The sequence below is a fragment of the Marmota flaviventris genome, chromosome 11 (genome assembly GCF_047511675.1).
Source record: "Marmota flaviventris isolate mMarFla1 chromosome 11, mMarFla1.hap1, whole genome shotgun sequence".
NCBI lineage: Eukaryota > Metazoa > Chordata > Mammalia > Rodentia > Sciuridae > Marmota > Marmota flaviventris.
In genome coordinates, this window is record NC_092508.1 from 34733682 (window position 1) to 34745750 (window position 12069).

The 12069-nt window shown below is 38.9% G+C and overlaps 1 protein-coding gene across 1 annotated transcript in view; it reads right to left on the minus strand.

The window, feature by feature from the left end:
• Window positions 1–2226: 2226 nt before the first annotated feature.
• The window catches only part of LOC114083740 (aldehyde oxidase 4-like), a 56986-nt gene continuing 47143 nt past the window's right edge, over window positions 2227–12069 (minus strand). The window contains exons 29-35 of the mRNA XM_071619369.1: window positions 9263–9337; window positions 8011–8063; window positions 7517–7631; window positions 7260–7325; window positions 5069–5254; window positions 3070–3237; window positions 2227–2280 (exon numbers count right to left, since the gene is read on the minus strand). Of these exons, the coding sequence (XP_071475470.1) occupies window positions 2227–2280; window positions 3070–3237; window positions 5069–5254; window positions 7260–7325; window positions 7517–7631; window positions 8011–8063; window positions 9263–9337 (717 nt within the window). The remainder of the gene's footprint in view (window positions 2281–3069; window positions 3238–5068; window positions 5255–7259; window positions 7326–7516; window positions 7632–8010; window positions 8064–9262; window positions 9338–12069) is intronic.

A 12069-nucleotide genomic window follows, 5' to 3' on the forward strand; every position in this document is an offset into this window, starting at 1 on the left:
TAATAGATATTATTAATTAGTAATTTAATTTTAAGGCATAAGAATATTAATCCTGTGTTTGAAACTTGTTATTGTTTAAAAACATACCAGTATTGTAACTACTTCTCATCTCAATTCTTCCAGTTAATTCTATACTGTTGGAATGATCAGACTTATTTTATAAAAACTCAATTTCTGAGTTACCAGGGTCCTAGCCCCTTTAGTCTATGAAATATAATAGTTTTATAGTTAATTTTTTTGTGACAAACATGTCTTCCAATTTTATTACAGAAAATATATTTCCAGTGAACTTTTATTTTTTATTATTTTCTCATGTGTTTTTGTGTATTAAGTTCTAGGCAATCTAGATTATTGCATGAATTCAAGTACACACTTAAGTTTGTACAAGGGTGCATATGAGCATGCACATACACACTTCTCTTGGAAGAAGAGACACTTGCCTTTGTTCCTTTTTTTTTTGGAAAAAAACTTTATTTCTGGGCTGGGGATGTGGCTTAAGCGGTAGTGTGCTCGCCTGGCATGCGTGCGGCCCGGGTTTGATCCTCAGCACCACATACAAACAAAGATGTTGTGTCCACCAATAACTAAAAAATAAATATTAAAATTCTTTCTCTCTCTCTCTCCTCTCTCTCTCTCTTTAAAAAAAAAACAAACCTTTATTTCTACTATCAGCCCTTTCTTCTTCTGATTTGATCTCATGCACATATAAGCAATTGCTACTCATTTACCCTCCCACTGCAAAATTACATTAATAAGTTAATGTATACAGAGCTTGAATAAATGCAGAGCTTTAATACTTATTGCACAGATCCCTCAGAAGTGATTTAGTTTGTTTATTTGTGTTTTCAAACCTCACAGTAAACTAAAAATCCATAACTGGCATGAGACTGCGTTTCTGCAGGAAAATGCAATGTAAAATAGCTAGGGAATAACCAAAAAAGACTCTTGAGGACTTTGTGCCCCTTTGATGGCAAAAGGAAAGTGGTTCTGATTTCACCTTTCAGACACTAATCTAAAACAAGGGACTCAAGAGTGATTTGAGATCATTTTCTTTTACTCAGTGTGACCTTCCAGGTAGGAAGATACAGTACCATGTACATGGCTCATGGTGGGTACACACCAGTTGGAGGCTTTGAATAGTGCCTTAGTCTTAGTATTTTGTTGCAATAAAAAATACCCAAGGCTGGGTTCTTTATAAAGAAAAGAGGTTTTTATTTTGGCTCACGGTTCTGGATGATTGCATCTTGTAAGGGTCTCTGCTATGTCACAACATGGCAGATGGCATCACATATTGGTAGCTTGTGCAAAGGATCACATGGCCAGAGAGGAATCAAGAAGTGAGGAGGGGCAAAGCTCACTGTTTCTTAGGAAACTGCTCTTGTGGAAACTCGTCCACTTCTATGAGACCCAATCCATTCCTTGAGGTCAGCATTAATCCCTTCACACTAGTGGTCTTGACCCAATAACCTTCTGCTAGGCCTTTTCTTTTAAAGGTTCTACTACCTCAACACCACCACACTGGGGACTAAATTTCCAGCACATGAACTGGTGACAAACTTCATCCAAACCAGGGTAGCTTCTTCTTCCTAAAGCCCCTTCTAAATAGATCACATGGGACTGACAGGAGCCTTGGGACTGTGGTGGACATGCAGTGTTGGAAACAGCCTTTAGCTACTCACAAGAGCTGATTATGAGCATTTCTTTCCAACTCCACATTTAGATTCCTAAAGTGGTGGCTTGGAATTTGCCATTGTGGGAATATTTATACCATGGGAAGTGGCAAGCACTGCAAACCAGGGTTTTTTTAACATGTGAGCTGGCTATTTTTAGGAGACATTGGGGGAATCCAGTCCTGATAGTTTTTGGTGTGAATGATTTTACAGATTTTAATCTGCTTTGAGCAGATTTCTGAAGAATAAAGCATGAGTAGTCTCTCTTGGGTTGTTCCAGGTTAATGAAAACTCTACCATGTTTTAAAATCATGGTGATATAGATATTTAGGATAATAAAAACTAAAATTAGAATTTATATTTCTGAGTTTCATTATACTTTTGGTGAAAATTCGCATCCTAAAACATAATCATGCAGGTACCTAAGCCACAGATAATATTTTTAAAATGCTAAAATTATCTTTGACAGTCAGAAGTGAAGGTATATTTTGCTTTGATTTGAGACTTTTTAAAAAAGATTAATCACATATTATTTCATTTTCTTGAAAACACAAGATTAAGACACATGGATGGACCAAGGTGTAAATGTTGAAGGGTCATCTCTGGGAATCTAAAAAAGATCAAAAGAAGGAAGATAGTTTTTAATACAGTTTTATTACATGGAAAATGTTATAATTTAAAAGTAATATATTTTTTTAAAAGGGAAAAATCAATGTATATTTTATCATTATCAAAATTATGTAATTTTCCTATTTGTTTCAATTCTTGAATCATAAACCTCCTTATCCTCCTAGACTTATGTTTGGGACAAGATGCATCTTATTCAAAGCCCCTGTAATTTCCAAAGCATGACGTGCAATCTAATTTTATATGATAGACTCATGCTGCAGTAAGCAGTTCAATAGAGAAATGCTTTCTGATGATAATTTGAGATATATTTTTAGCAAATGGCAAATGAAATTGTGTTTTATTACTGTGTGATTATAAGGCAAATCAAGTTGTGTCCAGGGACCTGATATTTTTCATTTAAATTATTTTTCTTAGTTTACTTAACAAATACATTCTGTGTAATAGACCAGATCTGATATCTAGTAAATATGATTTGGTTACTGAATTAATCAAAATGCTACTCCAACTGCATTTTGATAAAGTGTTTAAAGATGCAACCTACCACATCCATCTTCTATTAGCACTGGCTCAGTGTGTTTATCTTTTGGGTCTGAAATAATTCAATCGTTATTTGAAGAGATTTGCTCACTTTGCAATTGCTTTGAAGCATATTGGAAGTGGTACGTGGAAGTAAAAATTTTTTTTCATTTAATTTTGTCGTTGTTATCAAATCCAAACCAAGGACCTGAAAACCCTTGTAAGGAGCAATTCCTACAGGAACCTCCCTTACCGTGTCAGTAAACTGATCCACACAAGTCATCCGAATCAATTCAGGAGTTGCTGGGCTATTTATGGCAAAGGTCTTGCTCAGCCCCCTCTCTCCACGGGCAGCAGTCACTGCATCATATATGGCAAACAATACAGAGGATCCCAAGAACATTCCGGCCTCACCCAATCCCTGAGAGAGGTACAACTGGCAGTTAGAAATGTACAGTTCTTTTAGGACTAATTTGTGTAGACACACACACACACACACACACACACACACAGGCCATGCACGCATGTTCTCCCTTTCTGGCTTTAATGCCCCCTATAGTGGAGTGCATCTGGATTATTGGGTTGAACTCCCCCACAGCAATTCTTTGTGTGTAGGTGCTCCTGAGAGTAGCTGATAAAAATGTTCCAGGACACCAGGATATCTAGCAGTTAAAATCTCCTGTTCTCCTTCTCAGGTAAAGTCCTGAAGACCAAAGTCCCTGGTTGCCCTCTAGGATTCTCTAATCCTGCCTCTGGGTCATCTTGTTTTAACTCAAAGCCAAAACAAAATGACCAAAATCTTTGTAGATGGGCTTGGGGACAGTGACACGGTTGCTCCTTTTCACTTGGGCTTTCTTGGTGTGTTTTAGATGGATGTGAATTAACATTATATTTTGAATGATTCACCAAAGCTTTTTGTACTGATATTTCTTCTTTCTTCCCTTAGGGTAGTCTGGTCTGTGGTTTCTTGGCCAGGACCTTGGTGGAGGAATGGGACAAAGGCTGGGAGCAGACAAGAGTGTTTCCTTGCTTTGGTTTTCAAAAACCAGGTTACTCTCAGAAAATATGGAGGGAGAAGTGGGGCCAGTGAGAGAGGGTCCTCTGAGATGATGAGGAGGTCTGGTAGCAAGGTGGCTAGACCTTGAGCAGCAGAAAAGCCCATATTACATCTGGGCTGATGTAATTTGCCTGCAAGGTCAGTTTGTCTTCTGGTGGCACTTAGCCTAAGGAGCCAAGACGTTCTGCTCTCCTTGACCTTTCTTATTTGATTTAGATTTCTTTCATATCTCAAGAATGAAGAGGACTCAGGATTCTGAAGATGTTGAGCATTACTCTGAGAGAGCTTGTTTTCTTTTTGGGGGATTTGCAATTCAAAGGAACAAACAAATTCAAAATAGTTCTGGGAATCCTTTCAAAAGTTCTTCTAAGAGGAGGTTTTTCAAGGGGTTGAATTTATCTTTCCTCAAATTCATATGTTGAAGTCCTTCTTATAATTTGGATGTGAGGTGTCTTCCAAAAGCTCACACAATGCAAGAATGAAGGCTCAGAGGAAAAATGATTGGGTTGTAAGACTCTTAACTCAATCAGTGAGTTAATCCCCTGACTGAGTGGTACCTGAAGTGGTAGGATGTGGCTTCAGGAGGAATTGGGCCATGGCTCGGGGCTATATATTTGTATCTGGCTAGTGGAGTTTCTCTTTGCTTCCTGATCATCATGTGAGCTGTTTCCCTCCGTCACACTCTTCCACCATGATGTTCTGTCTCACCTTGAGCCCCGTGGAATGGAGTTGCCTTCTATGGACTAAGACCTCTGAAACTGTGAGCCCTAAATAAACTTTCTACCTTTAAAATTGTTCTGGTCAGATCTCCTAGTTACAGCAATGAAAAAGCTGACTAAAACAGTTCTCATCCCCAGTTGGTAAGAATGTGACTGTTTTTTGCAGATAGGGTCTTTAAAGAGATGATTAAATGAGGTCATTTGGGGTGGCTCTAGTCCAAAGGTGTCCCTATAAGATAGGAAAACTAGGACCCATAGGGGCATAGAGGGAACGCAATGTGAAGAAATAGGAAGGAGGAGAAAAGCTATTTACAAGCTGAGTAGAGAGGATTCAGAAGAAACCAACCCTGCCAACATCCCAATCTCAACTGTCCAGATTCCAGAAGCGTGAGAAAGTCAATTTGTTGTTTTAGCCACCCAGCCTGTGGCATTTGGTTATGGTGGACCTGGCCAACACAGAGGTCTCAAGTTCTTACCTTGGATGAATAGATGGCAATGGGATTTTGGGAATGCACAAAAGTGACATAAAATTCTTCTGGTATCTCAGTGACAGTAGGGATTTTGTAGTCATCTGGACCCCGAGAATGAAGCACACCTTCTGGGGAGTATTTCAGCTCCTCTGTGGTATAAAATCCCATGCCCTGGATAAATGCTCCCTCAACCTACAGTCAGAAATTTCATATGTGAGATTTGGATGATATTGGTTGAAAAAATATCCCAGTATGAAAGGAAGTCGAGTTCCTCACCACAGTGAGCCTTTCTTGAACATATTGCAATGGACTTTACAAAGGGTCCTCAGAAAGGTGCCTCCACCTTGCCTGGCCTCATCCTCAGGTACCCCATGTAACCTGATGCTTGCCCAAGTTCCAGGTAGTTTCTCAAACCCACCCAGTTCTTTCCCACGTCCAAGTCTTTGTAAATGCAGCTTCTCCTGATTCTCTTCACACCTGTCCACCTCAACTTGTCTACCTGGCAAACCCCTATTCACTCCTCCTCACCCTTTAAGTTCCAGGTGAAAATGACCACTCTCAGGATATTCCTCCTCCTCTGGGTGTATCTCCCAGGCTCACTGCACCTTGAATACTTGTTATCCACCTCCCCCTCACTTTTAAGCAATCTGAGGCCGGGTCTACTTCTATTCTATTCTCAGCACAGTGCCTGGTACATAGAGTTCTCAATAAATGTCTGTGGATTAGATAGAAAAGAAGCTACCATGAAAGGAGCATGAACTAGAATAAATGGAGCCAGGACACTGTAGTAGATATTAATATCTGGATTCTTTGCTTCCCTTTATAAACTACTATGGTGAGATCAATGTTAAACATGGTGGGTTGGAAGTCATGTTGCTTTCTTTGTAAGTTATTATGCTCTGAGATAAAGGTTTTTTTCAAAGGAAGTACCTGTCTAGAGGTTATAAAACTTGAAGGAGAATTATGGCTTGAGTTTTTACCGAAACTTCAAATTTTGGAATGAGGTAAGCACATTTAAATGTTACTTTAGGAAATGACAGAGTCTCTAAAGGAAAAGATAAAAGCCCAAAGGATTCAGTCTAGCACTTCTGTTTTTCTTTCCTTTTCTGATGGGGCAAATGTAGAATTTTTACTAATTACAGTATCTCCCATTTTCTTTTACAAAAGCAATAAAGAGGCAGGAATTAGCTGGGAGTAGGAAGAAAAAAAAGGAGAGGTGGACCAGGGTCTGGGACTAGCTGTAGTTCTCAAACTTTACAAATTTAAGATCCACATTGTGCGCAAATTTCAATTCCTAGTCTACCAAAGTTATGATGAGCACGACTGAACCTGAAGTGGGCCAGAAACACTATAGTTGCTTTGGGTATAGAGAGACTGAGGACCACAGTTTGAGAAGCACTGATGAGTCAACAAAATTATTCCTTATAAAGTCCATTGGTCATGCTAGGCAAACTAGTTCCTTAGGATTTAGGATGGTAGAATGAGACTGGCAGATGAAAGCTCCACAAAATTCTCGGGGTTGGATGCCAAGATATTCAGTCTCCAAATTGTTACTAAGGTGCACACTAGGGACCAGTCACCTTGGCCTCACCTGGGAGCTGGTGAGCAGGTTTGATGTGGGCTGATGCTTTGGTCTGTTGGCCCCACTTTGAGAAACAAACTTGGAAAAAACAGAGCTTCCCCAACAACTGGAAAGGTTTTTAACTCCAAGTTTAAAAGATTTGGGTGAGTTAATTTTATTTATTTGTGAGATATGAATCAGAATTAAATTCAGCAAAGGGGAAAAACTGTGTTTAAACATTTTTCTATTTTATTTCCCCAAATCGTGCAATGTTTAAATTCAATATTAATATAAGCCCTAACGTAACTTAATTACTATGGACCTGTATAATGTTTTAATTATAAACTTAATATTCCTTGGAGAAAAATTAGAAAGCATGGAGACTTACAAAGCAAAACAAATCATATATATTCCTGAAATGAAGACATCTATTGTTAACTTTTTCTTGAATTTTCTTACAGTATTTTATCTATCTGTATGTGTATGCAAGTGTGTATGATGTGTGTAATAATAATATATGTTGCAGGATATTTGCATGAGGTATGAACAAGGTTTGGATGATTCTGGAGAATTGTATTCTGTATGAATTCCTCTTAAATAGGATTGACTAAAAGTCTCTGTGGGGAAGGTACATACCTGTCCAATATCCAGGGCTGGGTTTATGCTGAAAGCAGCATCCATGAAGATGTCAGTTCTAAGGAGCTACACCAAGAGAAAAGATATAATGGACAGTATAACTTATTTAAAGTAGATTTTTTAAAAAACTAAAGTTATATATCTGTCCCTATTTCTTCCACCTGGAGGATCAAGTTAGTTATTATTTACAGTATAGGAAACATATTACTTTCTGTGTTGACCCTATAAAGATGGCACATATAAATGTTGCTTTTTACCTTATGAGCTCCAGTCAGACAGTCAATTTCAACCTCAGAACAGGATGCTCCATAAACAAAATATGGAAATGCATCACCTTCCTCCTTCTCCCAGTCCATATTTGTCTGGAAGCCTCTGAGAAAAGAAATCAGGAATAGAATTTAAAAAGAAAAGGTACTTTCTTGATTAGTGATCTGGTCACCTGGCTGTGTGGGGTCCTATACTACAGGGCAGAAGGCTGCAGACCCTGTGCCCCATTCTGTGGCTGGAGGTCTGCTTCTCCTTCTCTTGTGAGGGGACTGTGATCAGGGCTATAAGAGAATTGCTGCAGATTCAGGAGGAGATGGACTGGTGTCTGCCCTTCCCCAAGGAGGCTCTGGATTATTCCCCTGCTCCTGGTCCAAACACTCATCTCCTTCCCCATCTCCAGAGATCCCTTGACTATAGGATTAACACCCACACCACATCACCCCTGCCCAAGTATAATATTAGCCAAAGTAATAATGTCCTTTACTTGAAATATCCAGTTGCTGAGAGACTGATGGATTCTTCAAAAGCTTGTGTAATCTGAAAGAGATGATTAGTTAAAAAGAAAGTATAAGTTTAGGGAAAGTAATTTACAACACCCATCCATTCTGGGCTTGTCTCTTGTTTACATGGGGCTCTGTACCTACATTTATCTGTAGTGAGACTCAAGACTGAGTGTGAGCTATGGGTCACAATTTGCTAGGGAAAAATAGCAGACAGCTGTGTTCTGGTATTATCCAAATTGTGTTGCACAGTGTAAAAATTTAATATTTTTCACAGATTAGGGAGAGGGGTAGACTACATTTTTATGTAGTTATGTATTTAGGTATGCACATAGGATATATATATATATATATATATATTTGGATTTTCACCTTGCACTAATTTGACCAACTGACTTACTATAAGATTATGTCATCTTCCCTGCAACTGGATAGGGGTAGGCAACAATATTAATAATGGTAATTGTAGTAACAACTATTAAAAATAGAGCAATTCTTTGATCTTAGCATTGCTGTTTTCTCCATTGCACAGGTGAGAACACCAAAGCCTGAGACCCTGGCCCTGCTGCCATAGCTACGGCACATGGGCAACACCCCTGGGGTTTGACTTCTGAGCTCATGCTGCTATTGTGTTCTATAAGATATTAAGCTCTGAAATAGAACCAGGTGGCAATGAACATGGGTATCTCTTTTACCTGCTCTGTAAGGTAGAAGTAAATGCTAATACATCAGTGCCGCAGTCTGGCTGGGCACAAAATCACGAGTCACCACACAGCTTGTAGATTCAAACAGCAACTCTTTATTCCCGAACTCACACCAGCCGTCTACAATCACGTTCTGGGGAAATCCACGTTCTCTGCCCAAAATCCACATCCACTGGGCTTCTGTCTCCCAAAAAATACTGTCTGAATCCCGTGAGAACTCAAGGGGAACTCAGGCAGCAGGATACACCCTATTCCCAGCAGGAATAATCTTAAACCTGGAACGCCCTAAACCCGATTATCCTAAACCAGGAACACCCTAATCTGCCCTGGTCCTTGAGCAAGGTCACCTACATGCAATGTCACTGCAACATGGGGTACGCTGGCAAGGAAATTGTCATACCTACTTGGCTAATGGCTCCCAGCACATCAGTATTCTTGAATGGTTGCCACCTGTCAGCCCACACATCTATGACTCATTCCCATGTGGATGTCCTTGCCTCTTCCTGGCTGGGATAATAAAAGAAACACTCACCCATTCTTCCCATTTTCCTTTAGGGTTTTTTCTGATGATGGGCTGAAGACGGGCCATGAGAATCTGGCAGGCATTCTAGAAATAAATGTTTGAAATGGTATCAGAAATAAAAGGCAGAGGGAATAGCAAAATGTTGGTTATTTAAATCACTTTTGATGGAGCCTGCCATTTTTTTAAGTATCTTCCTTACTCCTATAGGAGGATTTCTTAAACTTGAGAAAGAAATGTGTTGAATCTTTTCAAGGGAAAAAGATCTTCTTGTAGCTTCTACAGTGTTGACTTATTTTTATTACAATGTTTATATATATGTTAACACAAAGCTAAGCAGAGTCTCCTTAGAGTTAGATTTTTTTATGTAACTATAAAGCAAAACCAAAATGACAGATCATGCACACCAATACATATACTAATAAAGTTCAAAATAACAACATTAATTCAATTGAGAGATGATGCTGTGTTTTGGAAGTTAAAATGCTGCTTGGAGTGTGGAAGTATTGTCTGCTAAGGTGCAGGTGCTTTTAAGTCCAACATGCCTACTCTGCTAGTGTAAAGAATCAGTTTTCTCTCCACTCTTCTTACTCAAATGGCAATGAGATTTTCCCTTGCATTTTATTCCCTGTCATCATCTACTTTATACTGGGCAGGAAAACATCGTTCATTTATGAAGTCCATCTCTGCTGGTTTTTTTGTTTGCTTGTTTGTTTTTGTTGTTGTTGTTGTTGTTGCCTTGACCCAAAGTAGTTTTGCTCCCAAATGTGGGCAAATACAATCATCAATACAAGTATTCCACTCATACTTGAAATGTTTATTTTAATTTTTAAAAGATTTTTATTGAAATGAAAACAGAAATTATTGAGGTAATTTCTTGGACTTCTAAGATTATACTAGATCCCTGGGAGTTAGTGGATCCCAGCTTGGCTTCCACCTTTAATTCAAATGTGAGTCCATTTGTATCTCTACTCTTACTAATCTCAGCCTCAGAACACCCTCCTCTTGGCTTCTGTTCCTACTTTTCTATAATCCTCTCTTTGGAAAATGTTCTATAGCTTCTCATGCATTGGGGAGATTACTGTTTTCATAGATTTGTCTTTGTTGATCCATTCAATTTTCAATCATTGACCTCATTACAAATGGATGCCTTCTAAGAGACAGCCACATACAAGGCAACCTAAGTCCTAGAGTCCCCACATCTTTCCAAATATCAGATCTCCTTCCCATTATGTCACTCTTGTTAGGTGGGTAGTTTAGTTATGAGCAGGTGGGTAGAGGGGGGACACTAAAGGGCAGTAACTTACAGGATGAACATCAGACATAGTCATCAAGGAAAGTCCACAAGTCACGGGACTGAGGATAACATAAAACTTTATCAAAGCAGATAAGCATCAGGAAAATGGGTACTGGCTCATCAAAACTCCTTCAGACATAGTTAATTATAACCCATTAAGGGAACTATTGCTTCAAGACCTTATCTCTTGTGACCAGGTCTTCATGACTCTCCCCTGTGACCAGGTCATTGCTATCCTCACAAAGAAAAATTGCTGAGGGTTATGCAAAGGGGTAATAAACCATGTGGGGGGGGGGGAGGTATGAGAAATTGAGTCAAGAACAAAGGGACCCAAATCCTTTAAAAACTTAGACTCTATAAGAGCTATATTGTTCTCTCTGGAAGTGCCTATATGGTGTGTCCTTACCTCACTCTCTCTAGAAACCTCTGCCTGTTAAAACTTGCCTGAAATCTTCCCTGCTGCTATAGAGCCACATGGTGGCTTCAGCTCAGCAGGTCTCCTCGGCAACACCCTGACCACTAAACTCCTCTGAGTGACTTCAGAGTTCACGCATCTCCTAAGGTAAGTTCACCCTTTAATTTAGTGAGATATTGCAGTGAACCTTTGCCATTCTTTTGTGACTCTGAACTTCTTTTTTTATTATTTCATGAACAATTATTAATTTAATGAAATTAGCATTGTTATGAACACATAAGGTGCAAGCTCTCTCTTTCCAATAGACATTTAAGGTTGAGAGCCATCCTGGATTTTGAAAAGGCATTTCTGTGTGCCTATGTGCTTTCTTTGCCATTTTCTCAGTTATTGATGTAGCTAGATTTTGTGAACCCAGCATAGGTCGCCATCCCAGCTAGCTCTTGATAACTTTCCCCTAAATCATCTCAAGCCTATCAAGAGGGACTCCAAAGTCACTCATAGAGCTTGATAAGGATTCCTAGTGCTTGGGGGCCTGAAGACTAGTACTTACTTTTGAAGACAAGTCTTCTGGTGAGAGGCCAATTCAGCAGAGATGCTTGCTGGGCTAGGTTTGTTTGTTTGTTTTCTAATTAATGCACTTTCTGTATTTAACCACTTTATTTTAAGGATAACTAGAAATTAATGGAAATTTAAAATAGAATTACTTTTCTCCACTTGTTGCATTCTTTGCTTTGCAGTGTTTAATAGTTAGTCATTCTCTATTTCTATAAACATAAGTATACAAATGCTTATTCATTTACCTAAACTGTCTACTGTTGCTCTTACATTAAAATTATTCAGGATTTTTCTATAAGCATTTTTTAATGGCCATTTCCTAGACTCCCATATAAAAGACTTTGGATTTTTAGAGTTTTGGGATTATGAAATGAATGACTTCATCTTCTTGAGTCCTACCTAGCCAAGTGACATTCTCTGTGTATAAAGTGTGGAACCATCAATGCCTTTACAGTTAGCAGAACCTCAGCTTTTGTTACATTTCCTTTGAAAGTCTCATGTGGTTATTAGTTGGTGAAGAATCTAGAACTATTGAAAGCAGTGGGTCTTCAT